This window comes from Dendropsophus ebraccatus, chromosome 2, assembly GCF_027789765.1.
Source record: "Dendropsophus ebraccatus isolate aDenEbr1 chromosome 2, aDenEbr1.pat, whole genome shotgun sequence".
NCBI classification, from domain to species: domain Eukaryota; kingdom Metazoa; phylum Chordata; class Amphibia; order Anura; family Hylidae; genus Dendropsophus; species Dendropsophus ebraccatus.
In genome coordinates this window covers 97613395-97626579 of record NC_091455.1, presented here as the reverse complement: position 1 = coordinate 97626579, position 13185 = coordinate 97613395, and the positions used below count along the sequence as shown (strand labels likewise).

The window sequence follows — 13185 nt, the reverse complement described above, 5'->3', positions numbered from 1 at the left end:
GACCAAAACCAGGAGTGGATTGAAAACATAAAAAGGCTATAGAAACCCTGTTGAAATTGAGCAGATAGCTGACATTTAATAGCAAATATTGGCCGTTGTTTTAAAATACAGTAATTATTTGCCATTAAATGGCGGTCATCCACTCAATTTTAACAGTGTTTGAACATAGCCTTTCTGTGTTTTTAACCCCCTAATGAACGCGGGCGACCGTGGTCCCGGGTGCCACATGTAGCCCGGGTCCGTAGCTATTCGCCGATCGCCGTGCCCGCTAATTAAGGATTCAGTTGACAGCTGCATCTGAATCCTTTATGCAGCCTCATCCCTGGTGTCTAGTGGGGCGGATCGTTGTCCCGGAGGAGCGATCCACACTTCCTGCTCGGGCTGGGGTCTGCTCTGTAATGGCGCTGATCCCGGCTCGGCACTCGATTGCTTCGATTGCGCATATTTGGTCACATCAAATCCAGAAAAAAAGATAAAAAGCGATCAAAAAGTCGCATATCGCAATCAAGGTATCGATAGAAAGAACACATCATGGCGCAAAAAAATTACATCTCAAACAGCCCCACAGACCAAAGGATAAAATCTCTTTTTATGTCCATCAGGGGATTAGAACCAGAGACCAAACTGCTGGCAGGTAACTAGACAGGTGACTTACCCCTAGACCACAGCCCCTACACATTTGGGGTCAGAGATTCAACTATATCTGAATGTTTCTTTCAGACATTTACTGCCTACAGAGGACTGATCTGCAATCAGAGTCACTGGCTGACAGCTGAGCGAGCAGAAGAGGGGCAGCATTGATTATTCATGAAGGTGAGGGAGGAGGAAGGAGTGGTGAGGTGGCCAGAGTGCAGCACAAACAACTCCTCTTTGTCTTTTTAGTGCAGCAGGAGACTCGAGATTGTACATAATCCACTGCACGGAAAATTACCAAAAGGCACCATGCTCACTGGATGCCAGCTACAGCACACTGTCAGCACCTCAGGTAGGGTCTAGGAGCTGACAGATTCCCTTTAATCGCTTTGTGTAATATGGCCTTTAGTTATCAGGACAGATTAGCCGCCCAGCGTAGGTAGGATTGTTCCTTTTTTAACCCTGTTCACCCCAGTCTCACCTTCTGTGTGCTTTCAGCCAGACATGAACAAAATGGAGATGTTGGAGAAAATCTAGAAAAGAATCCTTTTCCTTCCCTAAGCCAGGCCCTGAAAGAAAACCTCAGCAGCAGCTGCCTCTGGCATGAACCTCCCTAATGGTCCTTTTAGACGGAGCAATATTTCGCCCGATCGCACGATTAACGATTTTGAATGAACTATGTGTTTTTTATAACGATCAGCGTTTAGACGAAACAATACATCGTACGGAAAAATCGTTTTGCAATCGCTTAAGCCTATCTCACACATAGGGTAAATCGGTGAACGACTGTTTAGACGGAACGATCTGCGAATTTTGTGCGAATGATCAACGACGATTTGAGAACATGTTGAAAGATGAAAATGAACGATTTATCGCTCGTCGCTTGATCGTACGCAGTGTTTACACGTACAATTATCGTTCGCATCCGTTATCGTGCAAATTCGAACGATAATCGTTCCGTCTAAAAGCACCATAAGAAAAATCCTGCAACTAACTGACTAGATTCCCCTCAGGGTATAAACTACGCTGTGATTGGGCAGAAACAAACTGAAAGACCTTTATGTTAGCCAGTGACTGGTGGGACAAGATAAGGTACCCAGCTCAGGGATTGATTAGGGGAAATCACCCCATACAACAGTGGCATAGACACAGATAAAAATACAGTAAACCAGCTAGACAATTAACCCTTTGTATAAATACAGTGACATCTAGTGGTAGAAAATAGGAAATGCAGGCAGAAGTAGGAAATACAGGTAGACATAGAAAATGTAGGTTGCAGATACGCTTCACCTAGAGCAGGGGTCCTCAACTGGCGGACCGCGGTCCGAACCCGGACCGCGGAGGCCAGCTGTCCGGACCCCTGGTCAGACCTCCTAACCGCCCCGGATCCGGTCCGTCCCGCTCCCCACCGCACTGCCTCCCGCCCCATAGTCGTACTGTCCTTAGATGTCAGTACACCTGTGTGGCTGGGGGCAGTGTCGGTCCGGCCCCCGGCTGATACGCGCTCTCTGGGGATGTCCCGGGGATTCCCCAGCAGAGCGCGCACCACAGACCTCAGTGTACGCTGCCGGCCTGTCCTTCCCGGAAGTACAGGACGGCGGCGTACGCTGAGGTCACTGATGCGCGCTCTGCTGGGGAATCCCCGGGACGTCCCCAGAGAGCGTGTATCAGCCGGGGGCCGGACCGACGGGAAGAGAAGAAGACAGCCGCAGCGGGTGTGCTAGGTGAGTTGTTTTTTGTTTGTTTTTTTTTTGTCTGGGGGCCATCTGTAAGGGGAGAGCGCACAGGGGGGCTATATACTACTGAGGGGGCTATATACTACTGAGGGGGCTATATACTACTGGGGGGAGCCCACAGGGGGCTATATACTACAGGGGGGACCTCACAGGGGGCTATATACTACTGAGGGGGCTATATACTACTGAGGGGGCTATATACTACTGGGGGGAGCGCACAGGGGGCTATATACTACAGGGGAGACCTCACAGGGGGCTATATACTACTGAGGGGGCTATATACTACTGGAGGGAGCGCACAGGGGTCTATATACTACAGGGGGGACCTCACAGGGGCTATATACTACAGGGGGACCTCACAGGGGGCTATATACTACAGGGGGAGAGCACAGGGGGGCTATATACTACTGGGGGGAGCTCACAGGGGGGCTATATACTACTGGGGGGGAGCTCACAGGGGGCTATATACTACAGGGGGAGCTCACAGGGGGCTATATACTACTGGGGGGAGCTCACATGGAGCTATATACTACTGGTGGGAGCTCAACTGGGGCTATATACTACAGGGGGAGAGCACGGGGGCTATATACTACAGGGGGAGAGCACGGGGGGCTATATACTACTGGGGGGAGCTCACAGGGGGCTTTATACTACAGGGAGAGAGCACAGGGGGGCTATATACTACTGGGGGGAGCTCACAGGGAGCTATATACTACTGGTGGGAGCTCAACTGGGGCTATATACTACAGGGGGAGAGCACAGGGGGGCTATATACTACTGGGGAGACTGCACAGGGGGGCTATATACTACAGGAGGAGAGCACAGGGGGGCTATATACTACTGGGGGACAGCGCACAGGGGGGCTATATACTACTGGGGGAGAGTGCACAGGGGGGGCTATATACTACTGGGGGAGAGTGCACAGGGGGGCTATATACTACTGGGGGGAGCTCACGGGGGCTATATACTACTGGGGGACAGTGCACAGGAGGCTATATACTACAGGGGGAGAGCGCACAGGGGGCTATAAACTACTGGGGGAGAGCGCACAGGGGGCTATATACTACTGGGGGAGAGCGCACAGGGGGGCTATATACTACTGGGGGAGCAACAGGGGGCTATATACTACTGGGGGAGAGCGCACAGGGGGCTATACAATACTGGGGGAGCAACAGGGGGGCTATATACTACCAGGGCAGTCACCCCCTTTGTACCTAATATCAAAGTCCTGGTGAGAGAGAAAAAATGCCAGTTTTCCCGCTAATAAGCAGCAATTCTGTATGTAAATAGTTGAACGTTTGTGACAAAGTAACAAAACACGTTTCCTACTGATGTTCAGCTCGGACCTTCACCTGACAATAGACCCCGGTAAGTGGACCTTCACTAAAAGTTGTTGAGTACCCCTGACCTAGAGGATCCTATACAAAAGTACCTTACCACAGGTGGGCAAGAACATAGCAGGGGCCACACCCGCTCTGAGACACTGCAAATGGTTGAACTAAGCCCATGGCCAGATAGGGCCTACCATCAGGGTCAGTCTCTTACTTTTTAGTTTTTCTCATTCCATTCCTTGTTAGAAAGAAAAAAACAACAACTTTTTTCTAAATATATAAAGTAGGCTGAAATACCCACAGGGTCTTCCTTAGCAGTGCAGGTGCCCAGATATCACAGCACACGCTTCTGTTTTTTATGGCCCTGTCCACCAGTAAAAGAGGGGACTATTGCCGAGGAGAGTGCCCCAGTTATTTAAGATACTTTTTGATCGTCTGTTGTCACAACAAAAACTGCACCAGATTTCTGAGTTACGTTATAGGTGGGTTTCACCCTGAAACTCAGACACAGTGACTGAACTACATCAATGATATAGCCAATGCAAAAGTTTTGGAGACTACACATATATAGGTATATAGAGAGTGGAGTTGGCATACAGCAAACAGTATCTCCAGAAGTCAAAAGTTCATTTTACTTTTCATTTCATCATTTTATATTTCCTATGTGTTCAGGTATTTTTTTTACACAGAAATAGGAAATTCTGTTAAATAAAAAAGTAATAGGAACCTCAAATGGAATGACCTGTGATTAGAACCTTGTGCTGTGATTGAGAAACGGACTCCAGCAAGAAAACCAAATCTAGTATACAGTGTTATAGTTTACATATAAGAAACAACCTAAATTACCGGAGATTAAATCAACATACAATAGTTCATTTTGCTTGAAGTTTAGCCACATTCCACCTCTGAAAAGCTACTTCCTGATAATGTCGCTGGTGATAAGCTACATTTCCCAGTGATCATGTGTTTCCTGAGTGATTTGGCGTGTCTGCAAGTAGTTATATGACATACCTGGAATAACTACACTTTTGATAAGAACTCCTCAGGCATATGCATTATTAATATTTGTTTAAATACTTACTTTTTAGCAAATATAATCAAATTCAGGTGTGACCTACCAGGCAAGCAGGCATTACAGCTGCTATCATGTCCAACTCAAGTAGAGTTTTTCAGGATTAAAAAAAACATGGTGTAGTAACCTTTGGTTTTCTGTTTTCTCTCCCTCGAGTTTTATGCTCCTAATTTGTCTGTGGGAATAACTGTATATTTTATATGCTGACTGTATGTCTTGTCATTAACAAAAAACTTTAATAAGACATTTTTTTTTTGTTGGGGGGGGGGGGGGAATGGTGGGTTTCCTCCAAAAACAGCATCATATTTGTCCACAGGTTGTGTGTGGTACTAGAACTCTGCTCCATTCCCCTCAATGAAACTGAGCTGTGAACAAGTGTGCAAGTGTGGAGCTGTTTCTGGAAGAAATCTATGTTTTTCTAATCCTGTACCCATTTAATTTAGAGGTCATGTCATCATATGTAATTTAATTTATAGGTAAGGTTATCAGATTTAACTAGTCGATGAACAGAACGAGCATGCTTATCCTGGTGACGGCAACAATGTATGAAACAGACTCAAACCCACTCCATACACTCCAGCTCCAGCCCCTCATTGCTGCCCCAAGGGGCTGCCTGACTCAGCAATTGATTCAGCCTGCTTCCAGGGAAAGGTAATACATAAGCTTTATTTCAATTTTTCATTCTGCTGACACTGGTAGAAAGCTGTTAGATCAAGGAGACACATGGCACCTTTCATAAATTTGTCTGTGCTTCAAGAATGTAGAAAAATGCTTTTATTATATAGCTTAAGTCGAGTCTTTTCTGAGCTTCTGAAGTGCAGCAAGCAGTGACACCTCCTTACTCATCCTTCCATATCTGACCCTGCTGGGCATTCAGATTCCATGTGTCACTAAAGCAGGGAGGGGGGAGAGAGAAGAGATTACAGCTTGCGGATATTCAGTATTTGGAAAAGACTCGTTGACTCTTTGTACCAGAGAATAAAAGCATTTTTCTACGTTTTAGAAGGACAGCTGGATATATGAGAGGTATCATGTGTCTCCTGACCTAACAGCTATCCAACAGAGTCAGCAGTTTGGAATGTGAACTACAGCTGACAGATCCCCTTGAAGCAATATAACGGACCAATTTAGGGCCCATTGATTTCAATTTCAATTTACAGTGTCTGTAGTTTTACAGGTCTGTAATCTGCAAAAATTACTGCCACAAAAATTAATGACAAGCCCTAGAACAGTCCGTAACTGCTGCTAAGATTCTCCCATAGAAGTCAATTGGAGCGTCCGTAATTTTTACTGAAGACAAAATCTGTAATGTATGCAAATCTGTAAAAAAAAATACAGATAAATAGTCAATTTAAACCGTTCCTACTTATTTAACTATCACCTTCCCCTTTTTGTTGATCCAAATAAAATGAGGATGTAATATGGATGCATTACGGACAATTTTTTTGCAGATTGTGGATGAAAAGTGTCCTGAAAAACAAATGAACGTGTTAAAAAAAATAAATCCATCCCATAATAAAAATTAAATCACCCCTCTTTTCTCTATTTCCAAATAAAAAATTTAAAAAAATAAGTATATTCAGTATTAACCACATGCAAAAATGCTCGAACAATTAAATTATCACCATCATGATCTCACACAGTAAACTGTATACACCAAGATACACATAAGTTCAAAATAGCTGATATTAGCTGTTACATCACAGAAAATAGAATAAAAAGTGATCAAAAAGTCACATATATGCAAAAAGATCATGACACAATAAATGAGCCCTCACACACAGTCCCATAGAGTGAAGAGTCATATGGCTCAGAATAGAGCAATTTTAAGCAAAATTATTTTTAAAGTGTATATTTTTTAAAATAGTTAAATAAAATAATAACATATCAGTTGTGATTACAAAGTACAATTAGTCCCATAAAAAATAGGCCCTCATTTGATGGTTTTTCAGAGGTAACAAGGAGAAAACAAAAACTCAAAAATAAAACATACTTCACTGGTTTTTAAATGTTTATTTTTCTTAGGGGGTAAAAACCACCAGATAAAACATGTCTCAATGCAGAAACTTCTTCTTGTGTTCTTTAGTCCTTTGGATCCATGGTGGTCCCAACACTCAGACCCCCACTGATCTGCTAGCTATGTCTGTAGCTTGTGGATATACTGTAGGAATAACTTTCTGAAATGAATAAACCCCTTTAAATAATTATATTTGCCTTATGCATTGTAAGTTTTGAAAGTTTAGCTTTTTTTTACGTTTTTCCAATTGGCTTTCCATATGCTCACTGTTTGGTCTACCTAACGATTGTTTCTCTCTTTTTTTTAGTGGAATATGACAAAGAACTTTCACCACGTCTAAGGCATCATAAGGAATTCAAGTTTAATTTATCTCAGATTCCTGAGGGAGAAGCAGTGACCGCAGCAGAATTCCGAATATACAAGGACTGCGTTCTGGGCAGCTTTGAGAACCAGACTTTTTTAATCAGCATTTATCAAGTATTAACAGAGCACAGAAACAGGTACAGTTCATCTTTTCTTTAAAAATACATAAAAGCAAGTGCACAATTCCATGTCAGTGCATATTACCACCATCTATAAAATACTTTAATAGTACTGTGTTACTAGTTATTTCTGTGGCTATGAGACATCCTCCAAAAATTCTAATTGTTAAAGCAGACTTGTCAGCGTTAAAATTAGGGTGTAAATAGATAGTCATCATGACTTCAGGCAAGCATTTTTATCTCCTAGTTATCTCCTAGCTCCCCAGTAGTATATAGCCCCCTGTGCGCTCCCCCAGAAGTATATAGCCCCCCTGTGCGATCTCCCCAGTAGTATATAGCCCCCCTGTGCGCTCCCCCAATAGTATATAGCCTCCCCTGTGCGCTCTCCCCAATAGTATATAGCCCCCCTGTGCTCTCTAACAATAGTATATAGACCCCCTGTGCTCTCACCCAATAGTATATAGCCCCCTTACTGTGCTCTCCCCCAATAGTATATAGTCCCCCTGTGCTCTCCCCAATAGTATATGGCCCCCTGTGCTCTCACCCCAATAGTATATGCCCCCCTGTGCTCTCCCCAATAGTATATAGCCCCCCCTGTGATCTCCCCAATAGTATATAGCCCCCCTGTGCTCTCCCCCAATAGTATATAGCCCCCCTGTGCTCCCCCCAACAGTATATAGCCCCCCTGTGCTCTCCCCCAATAGTATATAGCCCCCTTGCTGTGCTCTCCCCCCAAAAGTATATAGCCCCCTTGCTGCGCCCTATCCCCAATAGTATATAGCCCCCTTACTGTGCTTCCCTCCCCCCATATAACATTAAAAAAAAAAAACAATAATACTCACCTGGGCCCACGCGTTCCTCTTCTTTTCCCTCTTGTGGCCACACTGCAGCGGTCACAAGAGGCTGCACTCCTCTTACCCTCGCGCCGACGCTCCAGTGACGTCGGGCGCCAGAGGGAGGGAGGGCCTCTTGTGACCGCAGGAAGTGCGGCCACAAGATTGACTGACAGGGAGGGAGCCAATGGCGCCCTCTCTTTGTCAATACCGCCGCTGCTGCTGAAGCGCAGCAGCGGGCGTGGGGGCCTGAAGGGGATGCACACCACAGCAGGCGCAGCACATCACTCAGGGGACCGCTGGGCCCCGAAAGTGATGTGCTGCCGTGTAGCATCCTTCATACCAATAATGTGGGCGGCGGCATGGGCCCCCCCAGAGCCTCGGGCCCCGGGCGGCCGCCCAAACCGCCCACATTATAATCCGCCACTGCCCATACATGTCGAAAGCAGCGATGGGTTGGCAAGATCAGATGACCCTGCCATATAAAAACCTCGGCCGCGGACGCTCAGCTCACATGCATGCTTGAAGCTGGGAGAGCGTTAGGGAGGGAATTAGCATTCCAGGAGGCAGGGAATACTAGAAAAAGAACCAAACAGCCCTTGTAAGGGCTTCAAATCGTTATTTTTTTGTATTACTCTAGACTGCTGGCTGGAACTTGCAGTGCAGCTACCACGATTTCAGCAGCACACTGTGGTGATCGGCTGCTGGCAGAAAGGGGACATTAGGTGTTGCATACAGACCCCTAAGAAGTGCTCAGTACTCTTATTATTTTGTGGCTGGTGGTGCTGCTGTCGTACATTGTATTGCTGTGATTTGTAGTACACCTGCATAGAACTTCACTGCTCATTGTCCTGTGTAATAGGTGCCATAGACCACAAACCACCACTTACACACAGACTCTATACGGCAGCCTCCAAATACTAGTGTGACACTGACCACCAGTATATTTACTTATTTCTGTATTTCTTACTGAAGCCATACCCAAGCTCACTGCTAATTGCCCTGTGTAAGGGGCTGTCACACAGTGTATAGCTGCAGTCACCAACAGATTGTATACCACAGCCTCCAAAAAACTAGTGGGACCACCAGTATATTTTATGATTTCTGTATTTCTTAGTCAAGGCTTATCTAAGCTCACTACTGATTGCCCTGTGTAAGGGGGTGTCACGCAGTGTATAGCTGCAGCCACCAAAAGATTGTATACCACAGCCTCCAAAAAACTGGTGTGACCTGACCACCAGTATATTTTATGATTTCTGTACTTCTCAGTAAAGGTATATCCAAGCTCACTGCTAATTGCCCTGTGTAAGAGGGTGGCATGGCATACAGTATATAGCAGAACTTACCCACAGATTGTATGTGACAACCTCCAAAAACTAGTCTGACCAGTATATTTTCTTATTTCTTTATTTCTTAGTACAGCCATATACAAGCTTACTGCTAATTGCCCTGTGTAAGAGGGTGGCATACTCTATATAGCAGCACTTACACTTAGCTTCTGAGGGGGAGGCAAGGTCAGTCACAGGACCGGTTGGAAGAGGAAGAGGGGTGGGAAAGGGAGAAGCAGGGCCAGAGCAAGTAGATCAGCAACTGTTTCACTGAGTCAAACTCCCGTGGCCAGGCCTAGATGTTGGCAGGTCTGGAGGTTCTTTAAAGAAACTGCGTATGACTGACGGACTGTAGTGTGCACCCTGTGACATATGAATGCTAAACACTCAGTGGAACCAAGGCCTGCTAGTCACACCCCTGCTCCTTCCCCTGTGTCACGTGCTGGCTCTGTCAGTATTTCTTAGTGCAACTATATCCAAGCTCACTGCTAATTACCCTGTGTAATCAGCAGTGAGCTTGGTTGCATGTGACAATGGGCAGAACCTGGTGACGGCGGCTCTGCAACTCGGCAGCCTCACACATGTACCATGCCTGGCCCATGTCTTCAACCTAGTGTTGCTGTGGTTCCTTAAAACCTATCCCAATTTGGCTGACTTGCTCACCAAGGTGCATCGTATCTGTGCGCATTTACGCAAGTCAACCAGGGAAAGTTACCCCAACTGCTACAGTCAAATTCAAAGTCAAATTCAAACTCAATCAGCGGTGGGGAGAAGTCAAAGTGTTGAGTGAGTAACATGATGCAGGGAAAGTTACCCGAACTGCTACAGTCAAACTCTACTGTGTGAGGCCTAATGTTTGTGAGGTTCCACGCCTGCCTCATCTAAAGTTCGGTAAAGGCCACTTTATGGGGTTTTTTTTTAATCTTCAATTTAAATTTTCAACTTCAATTCAAGTGCTATTTTGCAGGGCTGTCTGGTCATCTATTGTATCTCCAAGATACACACTACTTGTCAAAGGAACAGACAGTGAACTTGGTGGATCCTAATTTAGCATCCTCCTTGTGTTGTCCATTTCGAACCAGACAATCTGTGGATGTTAACTTGCGGTGTTCTCTGCCGTCCTTGTTTTTTTTAGCTGTTTCAAAGGAAGTAGTCAGCTGCTCATTAAAGGCCACTTTACGGTGGAATTCCACCCTCCATTGTGGGATGCCAGAGTGGACGTGGATGTCTGCTATCTGTCAGGTACTGGGCCCCTTTGAGGAGTCACCACAGATGGTCAGCGGTGATGCCAACATCATCAGCCTCACCATCCTGCTGCTGTGTCTGCTTCAAAACCTCCCTGCTCAGCCTTTGCCTTTGTCTCAGGAGACGGGGGAAGAACATCCGCCGCTAGATAGCCAGCAAACCCTCACGTCTGTTTTTCAGCACGAAGTAGAGGAGGAGGAAGAGGAGCAGACTGCTGCCGCAATTGAAGAGGGTACCCATGCTCAATCCTCAGCTGAAGAGGAGGAATTGATAGAGGAGGAGGAAATTGAGAGTCAGCCTATTTAGGAGAGGGAATTCTTGCATGTTGGGACCCTGGTGCACATGGCTGACTTTATGTTAGGCTGTCTTTCCGGTGACCCTCGGGTTAAAATTTTACAACACTAATTACTGGTAATACGAGGCCAGTTGAAGCGCGGAAAGCGTGAAACGGCCGTAGCCTCTGTGGAACACATTCAGAATGTTATTGCCTTGCCTGTTAGCCGATGTACAGCGTATACCCTGAATAAATCGCACTGGTTGGTGAGTTGCCGCTTCCTGCTTCGTTTCTTCATTATACGTTTAAGAGTATCTTCATGCAGACCACCACCTGTTAAAGTGCACAAGACGCCATACATGCAAAGACTGTGAACCACAACCTTCTCCCTTGATTGCGCATACATAAGGGACAGTGCCAAGCGCTTCACATTTTTTACGTACTGCTACCAATTACTGAGTGTTCACCCTCCTGGACCCTTGGTACAAGCAGTATAAGAATGAATCAATATCAACAGGCCCTAGTGCAGAAGCTGAACATTTACTTGCCATCTGACACCAGTAGCGCCAGAGGACGTAGTTCTGTGGGCCAAAAAGCGGGGGAGAGGAGGGGTGGAGCAAGCAGCTTGTCAAGGGGCAGGGGAACACTCTCCAAGGCCTTTGACAGTTTCATGGCACCCCAGCAAGACTATGTCACCCGTCTCCAGTCTAGACAGAGTAGGGGGAGGCCTTCAGAAAGATGGTAAAGGAGTACCTTGCTGACCATACCAACGTATGCAATCTGTGGGTAACTTCAGGTATATAGTATATGCCACCCTCTTACACAGGGTAATTAGCTGTGAGCTTTGATGTGACTGTAGTAAGAAATGAAGAAATAAGAAAATATAGTGGTCACACTAATTTTTGGAGGTTGTTGAATACATTCTGTGAATAACTGCAGCTACATAGTATATGCCACCCTCTTACACAGCGCAATTAGCAGTGAGCTTGAATGTGACCACAGTAAGAAATGAAGAACTAAGAAAATATTCTGGTCACACTAGTTTTTGGAGGTTGTCGTATAAAATCTGAGGATAACTGCGGCTATATAGTATATGCTACCCTTCTACACAGGGCAATTAGCAGTGAGCTTGAATGTGACTCACCACTTCTCCCCACCTCTGATTTAATTTTTAAGTTAGACTTGGAGGTGGTGGGCTGCCCTGCCACTAGCGTATTGTCAGAGCGGGTCTTCAGTGCAGCTGGTGGCATCATCACTGTCTTGCATAATTGTTGGGAGGCTCACCTGCTACCGCTTCTACCTGGGTCACTTTGTCCTCACCGCCATGCTGTGTCTGGCATAATTGTTGGGAGGCTCATCTGCTATAGCTTCTACCTGGGTCACTCTGTCCTCACTGCTATGCTGTGTCTGGCATAATTGTTGGGAGGCTCACTTGCTACCTCACTTTTAATGGTTCTCTGTGTCCTCACTGCCATGCTGTGTCAGGCCTAATTTTTGGGAGGTTTCACGCCTGCCTCATCTAAAGGCCAGTAACGGACACTTTATGGTCTTTTTTTTTTTTTTATGTTCAATTTCAATTTTCGAAGCACACTGCGGACATTTACTCGCTAGCTTCTTCTCGCAACTTACGGGGTCTCATGGTACACCGCTATTGAAACAGCAGCAGCGTGAACAGGTGATCATGTAGAGAGAATTTACAAACTTCATGCAAGTTTACAGTGCTAACCACTGAGCTACTCAAATTCCAACTCAAATTCAAACTCAAGGCAGGATTGGCCATGTCTTTTTAATAAACAGGCTACTGTAATTGCTCTCTGTTAGATAATCTTTAAAGGATTAAAAGTGTATTTGTTCAAATTCCGGGGCCTCTTAAGAAGGCTGTATTGTTATTCTTCGTCCCTACCTCCAATGATATGCCTCTCATGCACAACTGCATGAGGGTGTGAGGCTAAATTTAACCATAATCAGGCTATTTTTATTGGATGATTGTATTGTCCATCTTGGTCTGGGTCAGTGGTGTCAGGCAAAATTTTTGGGTGATTCATATGCTACCTGTGTTTGCATGGTTCCCTGTTTTCTCACCGCCATGCTGTGTCAGGCTAAATTTTGGGGTGGTTCATATGCTACCTCTGCTTTAACCCCTTAAGGTCAAAGCCACTTTTTGTTTTTGCTTTTTCCACTTTATGTTTAAAAGACCATAGCGCTTGCATTTTTTTACCTAGAGACCCATATGA

General features: G+C 45.5%; 1 protein-coding gene across 1 annotated transcript in view; it reads left to right on the top strand.

The window, feature by feature from the left end:
- The window catches only part of BMP6 (bone morphogenetic protein 6), a 178063-nt gene that overhangs the window by 120214 nt on the left and 44664 nt on the right, over positions 1–13185 (top strand). The window contains exon 2 of the mRNA XM_069958045.1: positions 7097–7289. Coding sequence (XP_069814146.1) covers positions 7097–7289 — 193 coding nt within the window. The remainder of the gene's footprint in view (positions 1–7096; positions 7290–13185) is intronic.